Source organism: Pimephales promelas, chromosome 9, assembly GCF_988280905.1.
Source record: "Pimephales promelas chromosome 9, fPimPro1.hap1.1, whole genome shotgun sequence".
NCBI classification, from domain to species: Eukaryota; Metazoa; Chordata; class Actinopteri; order Cypriniformes; family Leuciscidae; genus Pimephales; species Pimephales promelas.
The window spans coordinates 18,717,288-18,736,029 of NC_142777.1; the positions used below are offsets into that span (position 1 = coordinate 18,717,288).

General features: G+C 35.7%; 2 protein-coding genes across 5 annotated transcripts in view; both read left to right on the forward strand.

Moving 5' to 3' along the window:
- The first annotated feature begins 2,189 nt into the window (after window positions 1-2,189).
- stard15 (StAR-related lipid transfer (START) domain containing 15) lies at window positions 2,190-11,772 on the forward strand. The gene is made up of 6 exons (XM_039648888.2): window positions 2,190-2,686; window positions 6,195-6,342; window positions 6,844-6,947; window positions 9,574-9,691; window positions 10,494-10,546; window positions 11,200-11,772. Exons 1-6 carry the CDS (start codon window positions 2,540-2,542, stop codon window positions 11,416-11,418), a joined length of 789 nt encoding a protein of 262 aa, XP_039504822.1. The 5' UTR covers window positions 2,190-2,539; the 3' UTR covers window positions 11,419-11,772.
- A 3,004-nt stretch (window positions 11,773-14,776) lies between these two features.
- Window positions 14,777-18,742, forward strand: part of arap3 (ArfGAP with RhoGAP domain, ankyrin repeat and PH domain 3) — a 45,562-nt gene continuing 41,596 nt past the window's right edge. For all 4 annotated transcript variants that reach the window (XM_089134817.1, XM_089134819.1, XM_089134818.1 and 1 more), the window contains exon 1: window positions 14,777-14,937. The gene's annotated coding sequence lies outside the window, so the exon portion shown is untranslated. The remainder of the gene's footprint in view (window positions 14,938-18,742) is intronic.

Here is an 18,742-nt window from a genome sequence, read left to right on the forward strand (position 1 = left end):
ACTGCATTGGGGTTTTGTATTGTTGCAGTATGCATAGTATTTATTTTTGCATCCTAAAGAAGTGGTTCTTTTAACTTTTTTGACTCCAAGGCCCCCAATTGTCCACAACAGTATTCAAAGGGCCCCCATAATATGTCTCTGCTCGTACGTCTGCTGTAACAACAATGTTTTGTTCAAAGCTTTCATGACTTTTCCAGTTTGTGATATACTGAATATTTATATATTTGACTATAGCTGTAAAAAAGTGATCAGTTGACTTAACTATAAAAAAGTTAAGTTTTTTTACTTAAAGTTTTTTTACTTAATGATTTTAAGGCAACGGGTTTGCTCACTTTTTTTTTTAAGTTCTGTCAACTGATCACTTTTAACAGTGTAATTATCCCAAAATCTACTTGGCAGAGCTTGGCATCACTAGAAAAATGTGTAATAAATCTATCACACTTTAAAATTAGGATACCTCACTTTGGTTTTTCAAGACAGTGGGAACATTATTTCTTCAAATAATTAAAATAAGAAACAACTTGATTGTCAGTTGTTTTATCTTTATTTAATTCTTGTTTCATCTTATTTTAAGATGAGCCCTGGCCCGCGGTTAAGAACCATTGTCTCGAGGGGTTCATTGGTGCCCTCTATATGGTAAATATAACCCCTTTATGTGCTTCTGATTGAAATAGGCAACATTTTATATCAGCAAAATAATGTAATGGGGCACATGTGACTATTGTTCTGTTTAGTCTTTAGAAACTAAGACTGCCCCAATCCAGATTCCACTCCAAAATAGTTGATATTCTTTTCCAAAAAGTGCTTAATTATAGAGAAGAAAGTCAGCAGTAATGTTGTTTCTGCCCTATTTGGGGTGATCCAATCCTGAGCAAATGGACACCAATTGTAGAATGGGAACAGATGTGGGGAAACTGAGAGCCATTTCAGACAATGGGGTGGCTGAACTTTATTAACAAACTGACCTCAGCTGTTACAACAGGAGCAATTAGTACATTTTATTTGTAACAAAAGGTTTGAGTTTAGGGTGTTCAGGGTTCATTCTGACTTCAGGTGCTTTGTCACTGTTATGCTGCAATAAACTTTTTCTTTGAGATCCTCAGCGTCCTCATAAATGTATCTTATGGTCTTGTTTATGTCTGTTTACGTCTTGTTACTGTGGTTTTTAGCACCTGTTCCTCGTTTCAGTGATTAACATTTTTTTGTAGCATATAAGCACTCATTTATTGTTATTGTTTGTTCTGTGTTGTTGTGTACTCATTTTGAATCGCCTGGCGTTCGTTAAAGTCTCCCTGTTTTGTCATGTGTCTTTATTGTTGGATTACACAGACCCGTGGCAGTATAAAAGCCTCCAAAAATTAGAGTAAAAATCGACAAACCAGTGTAGTTTGTGTGTCTTTACACTGGTTTGCTCATTTTGTAAATGTTACTTTGTATTTTGCTGTAAGTGTTTTTCAGATGAACAAAGGAAGGGGATTTTCATTGTTAAAGCTCAAGAAAGCAGCAGATTGACAGCCTATATTATTTGGCACCTGCAGTGGATTCCTTAAGACTGACGTTGCTCTTTCCCATGATGTGACTGACAACAGCAGACTGCTTAATTGAGGATGGGCAATGCTTCATAAGGATGACTCAACTACTCAAGTGAAGATAAATCACCCAATACCTCATTTCAGTGCACACAAAATCCCATTTTATTATTATACTGAGCTCCAGAGTTTATGAAGGAAATCCAAATATATCCTTATTTTATTAACATCCCCTTAACATCCAAACAAAACAACATTCATTTTGTTTTATGACAAATGGAAGTTTCAGGTAGACTTTTGCAGTTCATCTGACATTTAAATGCCTATATTTCTTTATAGGATTAATATTTTTTGGTTGCTGGGTTCCCTGAATGTTCTGGCTATGCATTTTACAGGCTTCGAAAGAAATCTGCTTTTAAAATTACACAAAAATAGTGCTTCTAGACCTGATGGGAGATGTTTGTTCAAATCCTTAAGTAGGACTAATCTGTAAAAAAGCTGACTTTTACTTTCCCCGTGCACCAATATGCTAAAAAGGAGTAAGGCTGAGAGAGAGTACGAAACAGTAGAAGCTGGATTCAGGCTACACACCTGCACAGGTTAAACAAAACAGGCACGGAAAAGACATCCTTTGAATTGACAAACATGACACCTGATCCGTAGATCATCAGCCAGTCTGACTAAATGAGCTCGTGCAGACTGCTCCACCTGAAAAACGACATGTCAGTAACGTGATGCCTTGCCTTACTTATAATGCGTCTCTCCAGTATGGGACTGATGCAGGACTGAAGAGGATGCTCAAATCCACCTGCTCCATCATAGGCTACATTAGATACACAGCACATAGCATGCGCAGCAGTTAGACTAAACTAGAAAACGGATTTTTAGACTAAAAGTAAGTGGAAAACGACGATAAGTGGTGTAGAGACAACACAAACGAGCGGATTAGTAGCATTTATGAGAGGAGCATTTAGCCCTGCAGACACTGATCCACAGCACCGGGAGGCAAGATGCCAGTTCAGATACCGGACGACACCGATTTCTTATCTTTCCGAGAACAATGTGAAAGTCAGGATGGCTGGGTCGCCCGTTATAACAAAGGAGTAGTGACGGTGTGGTGTAGAGACGAGGAGTGCAAAACTGTGCAGAAACTCAAGGCAAGTGAAGTGCGTTGCAATGCGGATACTAGTTTGTTTACACTCTGCTTTCAGTCCACAGTGGCATCCGTCTAAAATGCTACCAACTCCAGTATATTTTACGATATTAGGCTACACCATGAGTGACTTTGAATTGTCTGTATATGAACAAATTGAATATGAAATTCGTTTTTATCTTCTTTCTTTCTTTTTTTTTTTTTTGCTTATCAAAACATTAAATGCAGTATGGTAGCTATGGCAGGCAATACTTTAACACTAGAACGGCCACAACGGTCATTTTGACCGTTTTGAATTTTATATCTATAATAACTTTGTTGAAAAAAATAATAAAATCCTGCTGGTACCTGACTTTTCCTAAAATTGTCTGTATTTTCATTTAAAATGCTTTTCATATAAATTAAGTTACGTAAACGTAAGGCAAAACAAAAAAAATGAACATATTTACCTATTTCGGCCATAGACGGTCATATTGACCGCACTGAATTTTGCGGTATTTTTTTGTTAAATATCCCGCGGTTGATCGTGTTCTCTCTCAACTGTCAACAGAATGGTCCGTCCGGTCACCTCTGTAGCGGTGTTTGCTATATAATAATTTCTACATTAGTTGTTGATCAGAAATAAGCAAATAAAACCGGACTACAGTTATCTATAATTCGGATGCAGGGGAACAATCGGAGGTGGAAAGTGACAGCGACGTTTCCTGGGTGCAAGTTAACATTTCCTCCTCATCAGAGAGTGATTCAGAGTCACATCAAGGAAAAAGAGAGGGCTGCTATCATCAGACACGGCCGATCCAGATGTTCCATTCATGTCGGATGATGGTGAGCTCTGCTGCCCTGTCCTGCGCTGTTTGTTTTGCTGCATTGGCTGTTCAGTTCTGCGAGTCCTATTATTATAGCCTTGACCGCGTCGCAAATCGTCACTATCTAACATTTCCGTCATAGTTTTTGTCATTCAAACCTAGTTTTTATTTAGTTATCGTCTCGTTTTCGTCTTTGAAAAAACATGGTTGACAAAAATAATTACGAAAATTATTCATCAACACTGTTTTGAATCTAACGGTCAAAATGACCGTTTGTGGCCGTTCTAGTAGTTTTGGAATTCTGGCACTTCTAGTGTTAACATGTAGGCTAATCTTTGTATACTTTTACTTTTTTAAATAGTAATCCAATAGTGACCAGTAGGCCTACCCTATCTGCTCAATTAGTCACTAGTAGGTCTAATTATTTATTAAATACCAGTAGACCTAGGCTACTTTGTTACACATACGTTTGCTATTGAATGGGATCTGTGGTTCACTTCCTATTACTCAGTTATTATTCATCTGTTTCAACTCTGATAATAATGAGAAATGTTTCTTGAGAATCAAATCAGCATATTAGAATGATTTCTGGAGGATCACGTGACACTGAAGATTGGAGTAATGATGCTGAAAATTCAGCTTAGCCATCACATGAATAAATTATATTTAAAATTATTACAATATGTAATAGATATATTAATTTGTCACAATATTGCTGTTTTTACTGTATTTGATTAAGTAAATTCAGCCATAGTGAGCATAAGAAAATGCATTATTGTACACTATACAATAAGGTTCACTAAATCCATTAATAAATACTTATTTGAATGCAAGTAATGATAGTAAAATGCTTATAAACACGAACACATTCCACGGTAGAAATATGTCTACTGACAAATCAATATAGCAGTATAGAGTGTTGATAAGGTACACATCAGTATTTTTACATTTAGGGTTACATGGTGAGTTAGAAATACATACATAGTGTGTGTCAAATGTGTAAACTAATGTAAATATGTACAGTAAGTAACAGTAAAGCTATTTGCAGGCATTGTTCATGGTTAGTTCATGTTAACTAATCCATTAACTAATGGTAACTAACCATGCTGTTAATATGAATTGATGCATTAGTACATAGTTAACGTTAACAAATATTAGCTAATGCTGAACAGAGATCTTGTTCATGGTTAGTTCATGCTAACTAAAATTCTTTCAAAATAATCTTTAAAAATGTCTTACCATCCCCAACCTTTTGAATGATAGTGTATATTACTATTAATGTTGTTGCTGTAAATGAGCTAGTTTTTAATAGATATCTACTTCAGCCTCAACCAGTACTGTGCATGAAATCAAGTAAGTTCTGTCAAAAGTATGTGAAAGAGGGGGGTATACAAAATTGTTGGTATTAAATATACATTGCTTGTGGAACAGCAGTACATCAATGTCTGCAGTAAACTACAGTATATCTTATAGGCTCCTGACCAGTAGCTTTCCTCACAGACTCCAGAAGCTTTTCAGAGAAAATCTAAGAGAAACAAACAGAGATATGGTTATGGGCCATTTGCCCAGGGGAAACTCAGCGTACAGTGAAGCAGGCCAGGCCTGACTGCTTCATGATCCACAGTCTCTGAGATGAAAGACAGGTCTCTCAGGAACACACTGCACCCATGAGATGTGCTGAAAAATTAAGAGTGGAAAACTGTGGTAACAGCAGGCTCAGATGAGGAAACCTGAGCCCCCTCCTGCTGTCTTAGAAGAGTTTGGCTCTTTTTCTGTTTTTTTTTTTTTTTTTTTTTTTTTTGTGTGTGTGTGTAAAGCACTTCTGTTGACCTCTCTGACAATGGCTAAAAGCTTTCCCCGATGTGAGGACTTGTATGCATGAGGGCTGTTTCAGCAACGTCTCAGGCAGGTGTTGGTAAAATGATTTAGACCCGTTACGGCTGCAAAAATGAAAGAAGATGACAGACCTTCTTCAATAATTCACGCAGCTCTCCGGGGCACTGATGCGTTCTTTTCATGAATAATTGAGCTTTGTAGGCTTTGACGACATTCCATTCATGAAGACTAAATAAAACTTGTTCCAAGGAACCCAATGGCAGTGAGGAGGGACTGATCAAGCTGGGGTTGTAGGGGGTTGGCTATAAATTATTAAATGATGCCTGGGTAGAGTTGATTGAGTTACACGGTTGCTTGCGTCGTGGGGTCATACAATATCTGATCACATTGCATTTTATGTATTCATGCTTACCCGACCCTCCTCCCAACCCAGACAGAGTTAAAGGATTAGGTAGCTACAGTATACCTGAAAAACAAGCTTGAAATGCAAATGCAAGTCGACATGTTTCAATTTAAAGCTCCACTGTATCTCTCACTCTACTGAAGATCCATATTCACTGTTTGCTGTGTCAACTTTTACTCTTTGTGACCTGACATGGCTGAGTCACCCAGAAAGCAGGGCTTTTAAAGATAAGGGAATGAATGGATTGATGTATAAATGGTAGCTGGCCTTTGTCAGCACAGTGAAATGCTTTCATTTTTCATCTGCCCGGTAACAGAATGCATTCAGAATCTGTCAGCACTTTATCATGGCAGCACCACAGGGAAAACTACAGGAGATTTTTCAACACTGAACACACTTTGTGAAGTTTGTATTCAACTGCAATGGAAAAGTTCTTAAGATTTGAAAGAGTCTGTTTTTCCTCTTAGATGAGAATCGTGTGCAAGGACGTGACAGCAGAGACTCTCTACGACGTCTTGCACGACACAAGCTACCGGAAAAAATGGGACTCCAACATGATCGACACTTTCGATATCGGAAGACTGACAGTCAACGCAGACGTAGGATATTATTCCTGTGAGTCGCTACTTTTTTCTCTTTGTTAGAACTATAGACTGTAAAAAATGGTTAGAACTGACCACCAGTAGACTTTTCATTTTTATTATTAAGCCAATATTTGTGATAGTTGTGGGTGTTTGCAATACATTTAATGATAATTAACTTTTTTATCGCCGTATATTTCTAATGTAGTGCTTTTTGATATACGGTGCATGAATAATAGCAATAATTTATAAAGAGACACGGATAAGAGTAATTTAAAGCAATAATACAAGATGATTCAATTGCAAAAGAGTGATGAAAGAGTATTAAAAGGCATTTCTATTGCAATTCTATTTCTACCGCAAAAATCATTTTGAGTTTTTTTTTTTGTCAGAACATCTTACATCTTGTGAAAACTACATATAAGTGTTAGACTTATTGTATACCATATGAAATTATTATGCATTGGTTCAAGTTTACCTTTTTGCCTTTCCATGGTTTAACAGGACTCTAAATCTTGCCCTTGTGTATTTACAGGGAAATGTCCAAGTCCATTGAAGAACAGAGACTTTGTCACCATGCGCTCATGGCTTCCTCTTGGCAATGACTATTTGATAATCAACTACTCTGTCAAACACCCGGTATGTCTGTGTTTGGTCTGGATTGTTTGGTCTGTAGGAGCATTGATTTTAATAAATATTTTGGCACAGCCAACAAATATAGTCCACCACAGTATGCCAGATGGTATGTAGGTCAGCCTTTCAGGTCTTGAGTCACTTGAAACAGAAGAGGCCAGATCAGTGACAAAAGTCTGACAGAGGGACTGTATCAATCACGCTGTCGGGTGACCGAATCCCCATGTTGTAATGAATAACAACATGACTGGCATCAACAGGCTTGTGTCTTCTTCCCTTATCTTCTCTATTTAAAATCTTACTCAATATGTTGATTTTTTTGCTTTTAAAGGGGACCTTTTATGCAAAATTAATTGTACTTAATGAACATAAATGTGTGTCGACTTGACAGTGTGTCCATAACACACTTTTTAAATCCCCATAAATCATAAGCAGTGTCTCAGAATAAGCCATTTGAAGCTTAAGCGCAATAAGACATGAAAGATATTAACTTTGTTTAAAACTCATGGGATGCGCTGCTCTCTGAGCGTGTGCTTTGGATGTGTACGCTCAGAAAAAAAATGTATCAGAAATCCACACCAGGGATCACCACATCAAGGGCAGGGGCTTAAATGTTATAAAAGTGGCATATACACTAATACGGCTATAAAACGCATGTAAATAAAAAAACTTTCATGATGAAGGACTGCAATGTCTCAATAGAAATGATAATCAAAACCAAACGGATATTTGAGTTTTTCGCAGAGTATGTGAGGCAGGAGCTGTACAGGCTCCACCTCCTTCCGGACAGGGGGTTGGGGAGCAGCAGCTCATTTGCATTTAAAGATACTTGCACAAAAACAGCATTTTTTTCCCTTCCACTCAAAAATGTATAATACATTATCTGTGGGGTATTTTGAGCTACAACGTCATAGACACATTCTGGGGTCACTTATATTGCATCTTGTAAAAAGGGACTTAATAGGTCACCTTTAAATAGGGTGACCATATTTTGATTACCAAAAACCAGGACATTCGGCCCAGCAAACACAGGTTCGGCCAACTCGAAGGTTACTCAAAGATACCTTATTAATTTCAATACATTTAAAGTAGGTTATGCCTCCTCTGTATGGATAGAAAATTGTTATATTGTTATATGAAAACAGGACATGTCCTGGGAAAACAGGACAGTTGGTCACCCTACCTTTAAATCGGAAATAAATCGGTTAATTATACGGCTCTCTTCATTCTGATTGGTCAGTCATGCTAATATTGGCTGTCCACCATGGCCATGCTGTGTATCCTTTTATCTGGTTAACTGAAACCAGTGTTCCATGCAAACATATTCTGGTGCCATCTTATGTCTTTGTTATCAATTTTTATTTTTTGTCAAACCGACCGATTTCAGTATTAATACTAACTGCAATATTGTTGCAGTGCTTGTCTTATTGCTAGATTGCTTGATTGTTTTATACGTTGTTGCAATTATTTTATATTTCCAAAGTTACACAACTTTTAAAATCTGAACAGAACACTTGCTAAGTAGACTTTGTAAATGTTTATAGAGAGAAAAGGCCTGTTTATAGTTCTAAAAAGAATTGCAGAGTCCACATCACAACAATAACAATTACAACACAAAGGAATGGTATCGTTGGAATCCGTTTCACAATGTTTTTTCCAGCTGATGGATGATAAAATCATTGACATCCAATCAGAATCCATCCTGCATTAAAAGAGTAGTTCACTTAAAAAAAATAAAAAAAATAAAAAAAAATAACTTTTGCTGATAATTTACTCACCCCCATGTCATCCAAGATGTCCATGTCATTCTTTCTTCAGTCGAAAAGAAATTAAGGTTTTTGATGAAAACATTCCAGGATTTTCTCCATATAATAGACCTCAATGGGAACCAAACGGTTCAAGTTCCAAATGAGAATTTCAGTGCAAACTGCAAACTGGTCAAAGGGCTTTAAACGACACCAGACGATGAATAAGGGTCTTATCTAGCGAAGCGATCGGTCATTTAAAAAAGAAATACAAAAATGTAAGTTTTATAAGCACAAATGCTCACCTTGCTCTGTTCTGTGATGAGCGTTCGTGATTCTCCTGTTCAAACTCCTTCATCAAATCCTGGAATGTTTTCATCAAAAACCTTAATTTCTTTTCGACTGAAGAATGAAAGACGTGGACATCTTGGATGACATGAGGGTGAGTAAATTATTAGCAAAGTTTTTTTAAAAGTGAACTACTCCTTTAAAGAGTTTGAGCATTTAAACAGAGATAACTGCTGGCTGCAGCGCAACCTTATGATAAACAGAACTGTAATAAAGATAACTAGTGTCATTATCAACAGCGAGTGATATTGTTCCAATTCTTGTTCCAAGAATTTGCCATTTTCGTTATTTGTTATATGGACTCTGCTATTCATTTCACGTGTATGCTACATTGGCTATTTATTAATTTTGTGCATAGCCATAATGATAAGCTTCACTGTAGAGTTTATTTTGCAATAACGACAGCTTCTACTTAATACCTCAGCTATTTTAATAGGTCAAATAATGGTCCGACTGTTTGTATATTATATCCATTCTTACAAATTTAAACATTTACTCATTCCCATGAAACTAAATTCTCATTGTTGCTATTTTTTCAGGAATACCCACCTAAGAAGGATTATGTCAGAGCTGTTTCATTACTCACTGGGTACTTGATCCAATCCAATGGAGCAAACTGCTGTACTCTTTATTACTTGACGCAGGTGGATCCACGAGGTGAACATTTCTCAGTATCATTTACGAACCAAAATAAATAAATAAATAAATAAAGGTTTCACTTTTTACGATGGAGTCAGTGTCAGATCTGCCCTTCTTGTGGTGGAAAAGTACACCATGAATATGAGTGTTTACTTGACACTAACACTGTTTACAGTTTCAGGCCTGTAGAATTGGCGTATATACAAGAACGTCATATCATTTTAAAGAGGGGTGCAGTGTCATCATGGTGCGAAAATGCATGTGTTTAGAGTGAAATTGTGTGTAATGTCTTTTAGTCGTGGCCAACTCTATTTTTCTTCTCCGTTTAAGAATGCTCTTGTGCTGTACAGAGTGGGGAGCCAGGAAGCCTTTGAAACTTCTACTTTACACATATTTTATGAATTTGCTGATGTCATCTTTTCCATGCTGTTCTGGGCGATGGCTTTGATTATTAATGTCTTCCGTTGCTGTGATGCAGCACCAGCTGTTTGTGACCTGTGGGACAGAAACTTAGTTTCAGTTTATTACAGTTGTATAGTACACTTCAGGGACAGAGAGACAAAATTACAGTATATACAATGTGCATGAAATGGGTTTATGACAGCTGGGTATAAAACACCCCCAAAATTTCATTTTATTTAATTTTATTTTACCTAGCAGTGCTGCTGTGCATTTAGGAAACACAAAATGCATTCAGTGGTGCACACCTTTTTTTAAATTACATTTATGGTGATATTTTTTTTCATTTATGGTGATATTTGCATTTTTTTTTTTACTGCAGAATGTATAGTTTTAAAACTTTATCTTGATTTATTTTCAGGATCTTTACCTAAGTGGGTGGTGAACAGAGTCTCACAGTTTGTGGCACCAAAGGTAAGAGCTAAGTGCATCGAAATATATATTATGTAAATAAATGATTAAATGAAATTCAGCATTCTGAGATTCTATATATATTAAGAATGATACATAAACTTTGGGGTTGGTAGGATCTTTTAAAATGTAATGTTCTTATTCAGTAATATTGTGAAATATCATTGCAATATTGGTCCATAGTGTATGGCAATTTTTCAGCGCATTTCAGTTGCATACATACACTACTGTTCAAACATTTGTGCTCTTTTAATATTTAAAAAAAAAAAAAAAAAGTCTAATGCTCACCAAGGCTGCATTTATATAAAAAATACAGTAAAACTGTAAAATATTACAAACAAACAATTAAAAATGATTCATATTATAACAATTAAAACAAACAGTTTTTATCTGAATATATATTTAAAAACAAATGTATTTCTGTGAGGTCAAGTTACTGTACTGATTGTTTGCATCACTCAACAGTCAAGCTCAGTTTGGCTATTAAAAAAAAAAAAAAAAAAAAATCAGTTTTCCTTTGCTGCCATCTGGTGGTTTCAAATATGCAGCTCATACAAGATTTTCTGTAATGGCCATAGATGTTAGGTCTACGAATAAAAGAAGCACATCAAATGCATGGTCCAGATTTTTCAACTTCTTTTTTTTCTTTCTCACAGGCCATGAAAAAGATTTACAAAGCCTGCCTAAAGTACCCAGAGTGGAAGCGGAAACACGACCCGAACCTGAAGCCGTGGAGGTACCCGGAGCAGAACACGCTGCCCTGCATCAGTGTAGCTGACCTGACGGTGCAGAGAGCAGATTCACTGGAGAACATCGATGAGAGCTGTGTGAACGAGGAGAAGGCCCAGCACCACAGTGATGATGATGAGACCTAAGATAACTCACAGTGACTCTCCTTGTGTTCTGTGTGCATGTGAAAGTGAGTGTGTCTCATTCTCAGGCGAGGATGGTTCCCTTACATTTACTCTATAAATCATACACTCATAACAATATTATAGTGTTTTGCAGAGATTTAAAGACCTCCATTCTATGTCCACACACTGAAGAAGGGTCTGGTTGTATTAGACATGTTTAATACTTTTTATAGCGTATGATGAACTCATTCAGTATAAAACGTCTTACACAGTATCATACTCCGGAAGTGTCGCTTTATTAGTCTAAGTTTCTGCTTACAGCATGAATGTAAGTTTATTAGCCTACACTTAAAAAATAAAGGTTATTTTTTGGCATTTGTGGTTCACTGACGAACCTTTAACATCCATGAAACACTTCAGAAATGGTTCACTATAGTGTAAAATGTTCTTTATATTACTAAAATGTTCTTGGTTCAAACCTTTTTTTTTTCATTTTTAACAGTTACAGTATGGTTCAAACTGGTTCTTTAAGATGGCACAACTCTTTCAGCAGTTATATAACTTATAAAACACCATTTTCTTTTCAGCATTGCATTCAGTGGTGAGATTTCCTGTGTGAGGTTGCAGATAGCAAGGACTTCCTTAAACGTTCCTTAAAGTGACAAAAATCTGCCTTGAAGAGGCCTCAAGGGCTGCAAAAATCAGTTGTTTAGTACATTCAAATCTCTCTGTGTGTGCTTTTGACTCCATGGGATTTTTCTCAATGTATTTTCTTGAGAATAAAAAGTTTGTATTTCTAAAACTAGTTTATTATTATTATTTATTTGTATAAACAGCATTTGTATCTAAAATTTTAAGAAAATTCTATTTAGTATTTAGCATTTGGCCACTTTATCCATCTCAGCTTTAAATATTTGTTATATTTGAGTAGAAATGCTTTACTCATTTTATTTTTTTGGCTATGAGGAAAGTTTATTCAAGAAGATATCCTTTTTCTTCATCCATAAATGTACAGCTGGGGACCACTCCTCAAAACCTCTATTGTCTCAGACACTTCCTGCTTCCCATTTGAAACAGTTCCTGCCTACATCAATCAGATTGGGCTTTAGGGGAGAAAAGGAAACTTCATAAGTGAACCCTCTGGCTTTCTCTCACAACAAAAGTCCTATTGCTTTTGCTGCACAGACAGACCAAGCCTCTCTTCACATCATTTTCATTTTAAACCTAAAAGCACCCTATTGTGAACTTTCCATGACTTCACTATGACAGTATGAGATTTTAACTGTAGGATTTGCATAAAAAGTGTTAAATAAGCTCAAGTTTAGCTAAAACTGTTAGTACTGGATTTGTAGGCTAAACTAGACATCTAGCCATAAGGACTACAATTGTTGACAAATCGTCCATCCTTGTGTTAACGTAAACGTCTTTATTTTGCAAGTGGTTAATTCCTGTGTGTAGTTTATATTGTAGAACAACACGTGAAAGTCTCTTTGTGTAGGCTAATTAGCCAAATGCTAACCACAAACCTTATTTTACAAGAAATCAAACTGCCATTCTAAAAAAGCCACAGGAAATTCATGAGGGAAAATACAATTCAATTCAATTCAAATTTATTTGCATAGCGCTTTTTACAATACATATTGTTTCAAAGCAGCTTAAAGTGTATTTCAGAAATGTACGTAGAAAAATGCATCAAGTATTAATTTAGTGCATAACATATCGCCAGCGTTGAGTCGTCTCTTCTCAGGCGTTTAGTCATCTCATCGCAGGTGTTGGGGCATCTGAAGTCTCTCTGAGAGGCTAATAAAACTGGAGCTGACGGACACTATTTACCAGCAGAAAAGCATGCAGATGGGAAATAATTATAATATTAATGCATTCGATGAATTGTGTATGCATTATGTGAAATCTTGGCTAAATAGATGCGTCTTTAATCTAGTTTTAAACGGGGACAGTGAGTCTGAGCCTCGAACAATATCAGGAAGGCTATTCCAGAGTTTAGCAGCTAAATGTGAGAACAGACTTAACGACAAGCCTCGAATTTAGCGAAGCGATGGATTGTAGTAGGGTGATAGAAGAGTCCAACAAATATACAGGTGCTAGACCGTTTAGGGCTTTATAGGTCAGTAGTAATACTTTGTAATTGATACGGAACTTAATAATGGAAAATGGAAAATGTAAGCATGTTTACATAATTTCTCCATTAACCTGTTAACTGTCACCCCCCCTTTTTTGAATAGACATGAAAATGCACATTTCGAACTTAAATGGTTGTAATTCAAGAATGCTTTGGAATATAGACATATGATTGGTCTTGTTTTAAAGAAGACATTTGGCAGATTTTTGTAGAAGTGAAATAAATTAAGAAAGTGAAACAGAAAAAAAGTTATAGAAGTTTGAGTTTATGGAAATGTACAATGTAAAAATATTAATTATTCATATTTTACATAAAATATATATTTTCAAAACCTGGGCTACTCTAAAATGGCAGAAATATCAAAGCCAAAAATCTGAACAAGTTGTGTTTCAAATTTTAGGTTGATATCTCAAAAAATGAGCTTTCAGTAAGATTTTGTTTGAGCGCAGTACCAAACATTTTCACTAGGGCACAACCAGACTCCATTACTGCCCATATAAGGGCGCCTGCATTTCCATTCATGTTTTGAGTGATATGAACCATTATTTTCACAATTTTCATACAATTTCTGAAGTAGAGATCCTATTCAGAAGTAGCATGGGAAGTTTGGCAGATTTTGATATGAATTGAACCTCTAAGAAACACATACAAAGAACACGCATGTAAGTCATAGCTAGCTGACACGTCACAAATGGTGAATTTATTATTTTTCTCTTGATAATTTAAACTTTTCATACCTTTTTTTTCCAAAATAATTGAATGGATTCTATCTTTTGAACTTTTGGCATGAAAAGAAACTGAGGTATCTACCATTTTTTCATGATTTTTCATGTTTACTGCTATTTTAAAATAAAGGTCTGAACACGCCTTATGAGTATGAAAATATTTTTGTTTTATATTGATAAATTATGGCTTCTCTGTAATATATTTTGAAAATCAGTCACCAAATATGGAAACTAGAGATTGTAAGCTTTCAAATGATATATAGTTTGTCAATATTATTTAAGGTATTTACTAAGATATTATTGTTTTAAAAATATAGTGGCAAACGTCCCACCTGTGGGACGGTGACAGTTAAGTGGTTAACTTCTTTATTTTAGTTGGAGGAACAACTTAACCATTCTTTACGTGGTTAATTGTGTATTTTCGAAACTGTGATAGGCCTTAAGTTTTTGTGGCCTGCGCCAAAGTGAACGTAATAAACAATCGGTGTCGCTGTCCCTTTAAGAGCTCAGTTAATTCTCAGCAGCAGCGCTTTGCGTGCACTGAATCTCCGGCATAACAAACACAACTCAGCAGCTCAACACTCAAACTTTCTCCAGCACTTCTCACATTACTGGAGTTAAAACGCTCCGCATCAACACAACGGGATGTCACGGAATATGTAACGCTATCTAATTAAGGTAAGGTAATTTTACATTCAAACTTATATTTGACAACATAACAAGCTGTCAGATAGCAGACAGTTTTATTCATTTCTGAAGGCTGCCCAGTATGTAGTGTGTGGAACGTTATACAGTAAGATCTTCTAAAATTTAGTGTGCGTTTATTATACAACTTCATTTAAAGCTCGTTTTTCATAGTTCACATCTCTTTGTGGTCTGAAATCATCCCAGACTTTGTAAAGAAGGTGAACGGGCTGTGAAGTAAAGGTTATTTTTTAAGGTCGTGAGTTTAACTATTAACGTTAACCAGCAGAGTGTTGACTGTTCAGATGGAATTCCATTGATTCTCATGTCAGGATCAGCAGTGCTTTCAATCCTTGTGTATTCCAGTGTAACTAAAGATTCGCTATGTAGGGTGTTGCTCACTGAGGAATCCGATACCCAGAGGCTTTACGCTCTCTGAATGGCACAGTTTACATTAAACTGAATTAGAAACACTCCGAGCTAATTTGCCAGTTCCTTACAGACACAACAACTGTGGGAGTCTCCAGGGAATTTGCAAGAATAACATGCCATTTTGACGGACTTTATGCAGGAAACATGTTCATCCCCAGCAAGTGAATGCCTAATGTTAAGATTTGAGTAACTCAACGTGCACCCCCCACTTTTTGGGATGAATCATTATTTTTAAAGTACAAGTGTGTATATGCCATAGGCCTATGTCTAACTGAACAGATTCCCAAATGCAGATTAAGTTCTCACAACATGGACGAGTGTATTAATTGTGATAAATCTTGTTGCATAATCTGACCTGTATTTCCCCCTGTGCTCTTCATGACACTTGGAGGATGGAAAATATATTCAAATAAAGAAGAGATCTGACCTTTGGAAAAATCCTAGATTTTCAGTTCATCTGATTAATTAAAACATTTTTTTAGGGTTATAATAACAGGCAATATGTGTTAGGCTGTATAGACCATTTTGCAAGATGTAAACAACACTGGTCCAGAAGCACTTCCTGTTTCAGTTTTTTTTTTAACACTACATAAAAACGTTGGGATAAAATACAACCACCAGAACATAATACAATTGAATCAAAAAGTTAAACAAACATTTAAAATAAAAAAACCATTTACAAACTGACGCAGGAAGTGTTTCTGGACCAGTGTTTTTTACATCTTGCAAAATGGTCTATAATATAATATAATATAATATAATATAATATAATATAATATAATATAATAACATTCAAAAGTTTGGGGTTATTTTTTTTTTTTAAAGATTTTTGAAAGAAGTTTCTGGTGTTTACCAATCCTAAATACAATAAAAACAGTAAAATGGTGAAATGATATTACAATTTAAGATAACAGTATTCTATTTGAATATATTTTAAAGATTAAATATATTCATACAATGTCAAAACTGAATGTTCTGCATCCAGTCTTCAGTGTCACACAATCCTTCAGAAATCATTCTAGTTTTTTGATTTGCTGCTCAAGAAACATTTCTAATTATTATCAATGGCGAAAGCAAGTGCTGCTTAATTTTTTTAATGAAAACTGTTACATTTTTTCAGAATTCTTTATAATATAATATCACAACATATTCCAGGAAGATTGTAGTGAATGTGTTTGCTTGTGTTTTGATGGACTGTATGCATACATTGCCTTCTACACTATTTGTATATTTTTTTCGTTCTCTCCATTTTTGTTGGACATTAAATGATCTGACATGACTTAAATGTGAAAGCGAAGGTTATCTAGCAGCAGTGTGGTTTCAATGCAGTTAGGGAACTGAGATCTGAATATGTGTTTGAGCAGAGGTCCAGCATATTAAAACACAAGTGTGTTCTGTCATCTCAGCTACGCGGCCTCCACCAGTTGTGAACAATGACGTATTGTGTCACACAATAGTGCTTCACTGTTATTTATACACACCCCCCAGCACACTGCATCCCAAAAGCCTCCTTGATTCCTGCGTTTCACAAATTGCTTTTGACTCTACAGCTTCCACTAATTGTTCGTTCTGGAAGCCCAGGGATGTTTGAGTAGGATATGAGAGGGAAATATGTTTTTCTCATTTGGCTCCATCATAACCCACAGAGCTAAGCAATCAATGAGTCTTGAAGCACTTTTTTTTCATTAATGAAAATAAAAAACACAACAAATGATCATGCACAATAATAAATAACGAATAAAAAAACACTCTCATGAGACTGTATTGCACTAGCCGAGGCTTTATTTGATTTATTTGTGAATGTCTTCACTTCCTGTTGAATGTATTACCTCCAAGTGGTTTGAATCTCTGGAGAATATGAATTGTAATTTTCTGCTGATAAAGATTGCTGTTCAGATAGCAACCCAAGATCATTCAGGGCTCATTCTGTCAGATAAATATTTCCCCTTCCATAAAGTTCTGGAGAACTAGTCCAGTCCTTTCCATTATAATTTGAAAGAGTGTTGTATTCCAAATAAACTCGAATAGAGTGGTTGGAATTGAAACAGCTTTAGGGTGTACTGTATGAGTTGCCGTCACAGTTGGTATTAGTAGGACTTATGCATAAATAAAAAAGGGAAGACATGCATGAACAACATACAGTAAGTAATTCAAAATGAAATGCATGTTATGCTTGAGTTGCTTGATTTATGGGAGACCTGCCAAAATGTCTGCAGACATGAAAAATCTAGGTTGTAGAAATAGCTTATGAGAGCTTAAAGGGTTAATTCACCCAAAAACTTTTAAATTATTTCATCAATGAACTCTTAAAAATACAGTATCACATAAATTATTACACTCTATTGATAAAGTGTGTATTGGTAAAATTTGAATCTTCATGCAAAGGAACAGTTGTGAAAGAAAAGTGTGTGGTAATGTTTAGTGACCACGTACGTTAGCGTAAGTCTTGTTTACTCCCTTCATTAAAAAAAAAAAAAAAAACATGCGTCATCCCTGGCTTCATTTGGTAATACAATGCTGAAAGAGGAAATGTGTATATGAGTGGCTCTTAAATTGCATAAACTCAATGTGTTTGTTGCCGTCTTTGTGACAACGAAACACCGTCTTATTCTGTTTGCAGCTTTGGTGTCTAGCATTTTGATGTCTGTAAAAAATGGTTCCAATTTCATTTATTTTGATGGTTTTGAGCTTGTCAAGATCAGCATGTCAAAGTTTTGCCTTTGTGAGGTGTTCTGCTTCATTCAAACCAGTATCTTTTCATGGAGACCAGCCTGGTGTCATTGTTTATATATTCAGAGTACGTAGACACAAACACAAAACACTTTTAGACACAAAACATACACCTTTGTATGTTTTAAATTGATGCTGAAATGTACAAATATAGATGTTTTGACAAAATCCAAAACTTAAACTTGATTCGTTTTTTTACAGGTATAAAACAATTTTACATTTTAAATATAATTGTATTGTTTTTTTTTAACCATTATATTTTAGATCCCTTAACCCTACACCCAAACCTAAACATAACCACTTTTGTAGAGAGTATAAAAAATGTAACTGGCCTGGGCTGGCAGAAAAATGTACATGACATAATTAGTAAAAGAATACTGGGATATAAATATTTTGAGCCCACTCCTTCTGTATGTAATTGATAGTACCAAAGCAGTCCTAACGACAATGTGTTGGATTCTCAAAACTCTCTTTAAGTTGTTAATCCTTCAATGCCTTATCCCGATCCACTTGAAGACACGCACAACTCATTGAAATGCATATCACCCAAAACACATTATGTCGCAATCGATGACAAAGGCCCTGTCCCTAATGGCACAGTTCAAATGCACTTACGATCTTGTGGACTTACAATGGC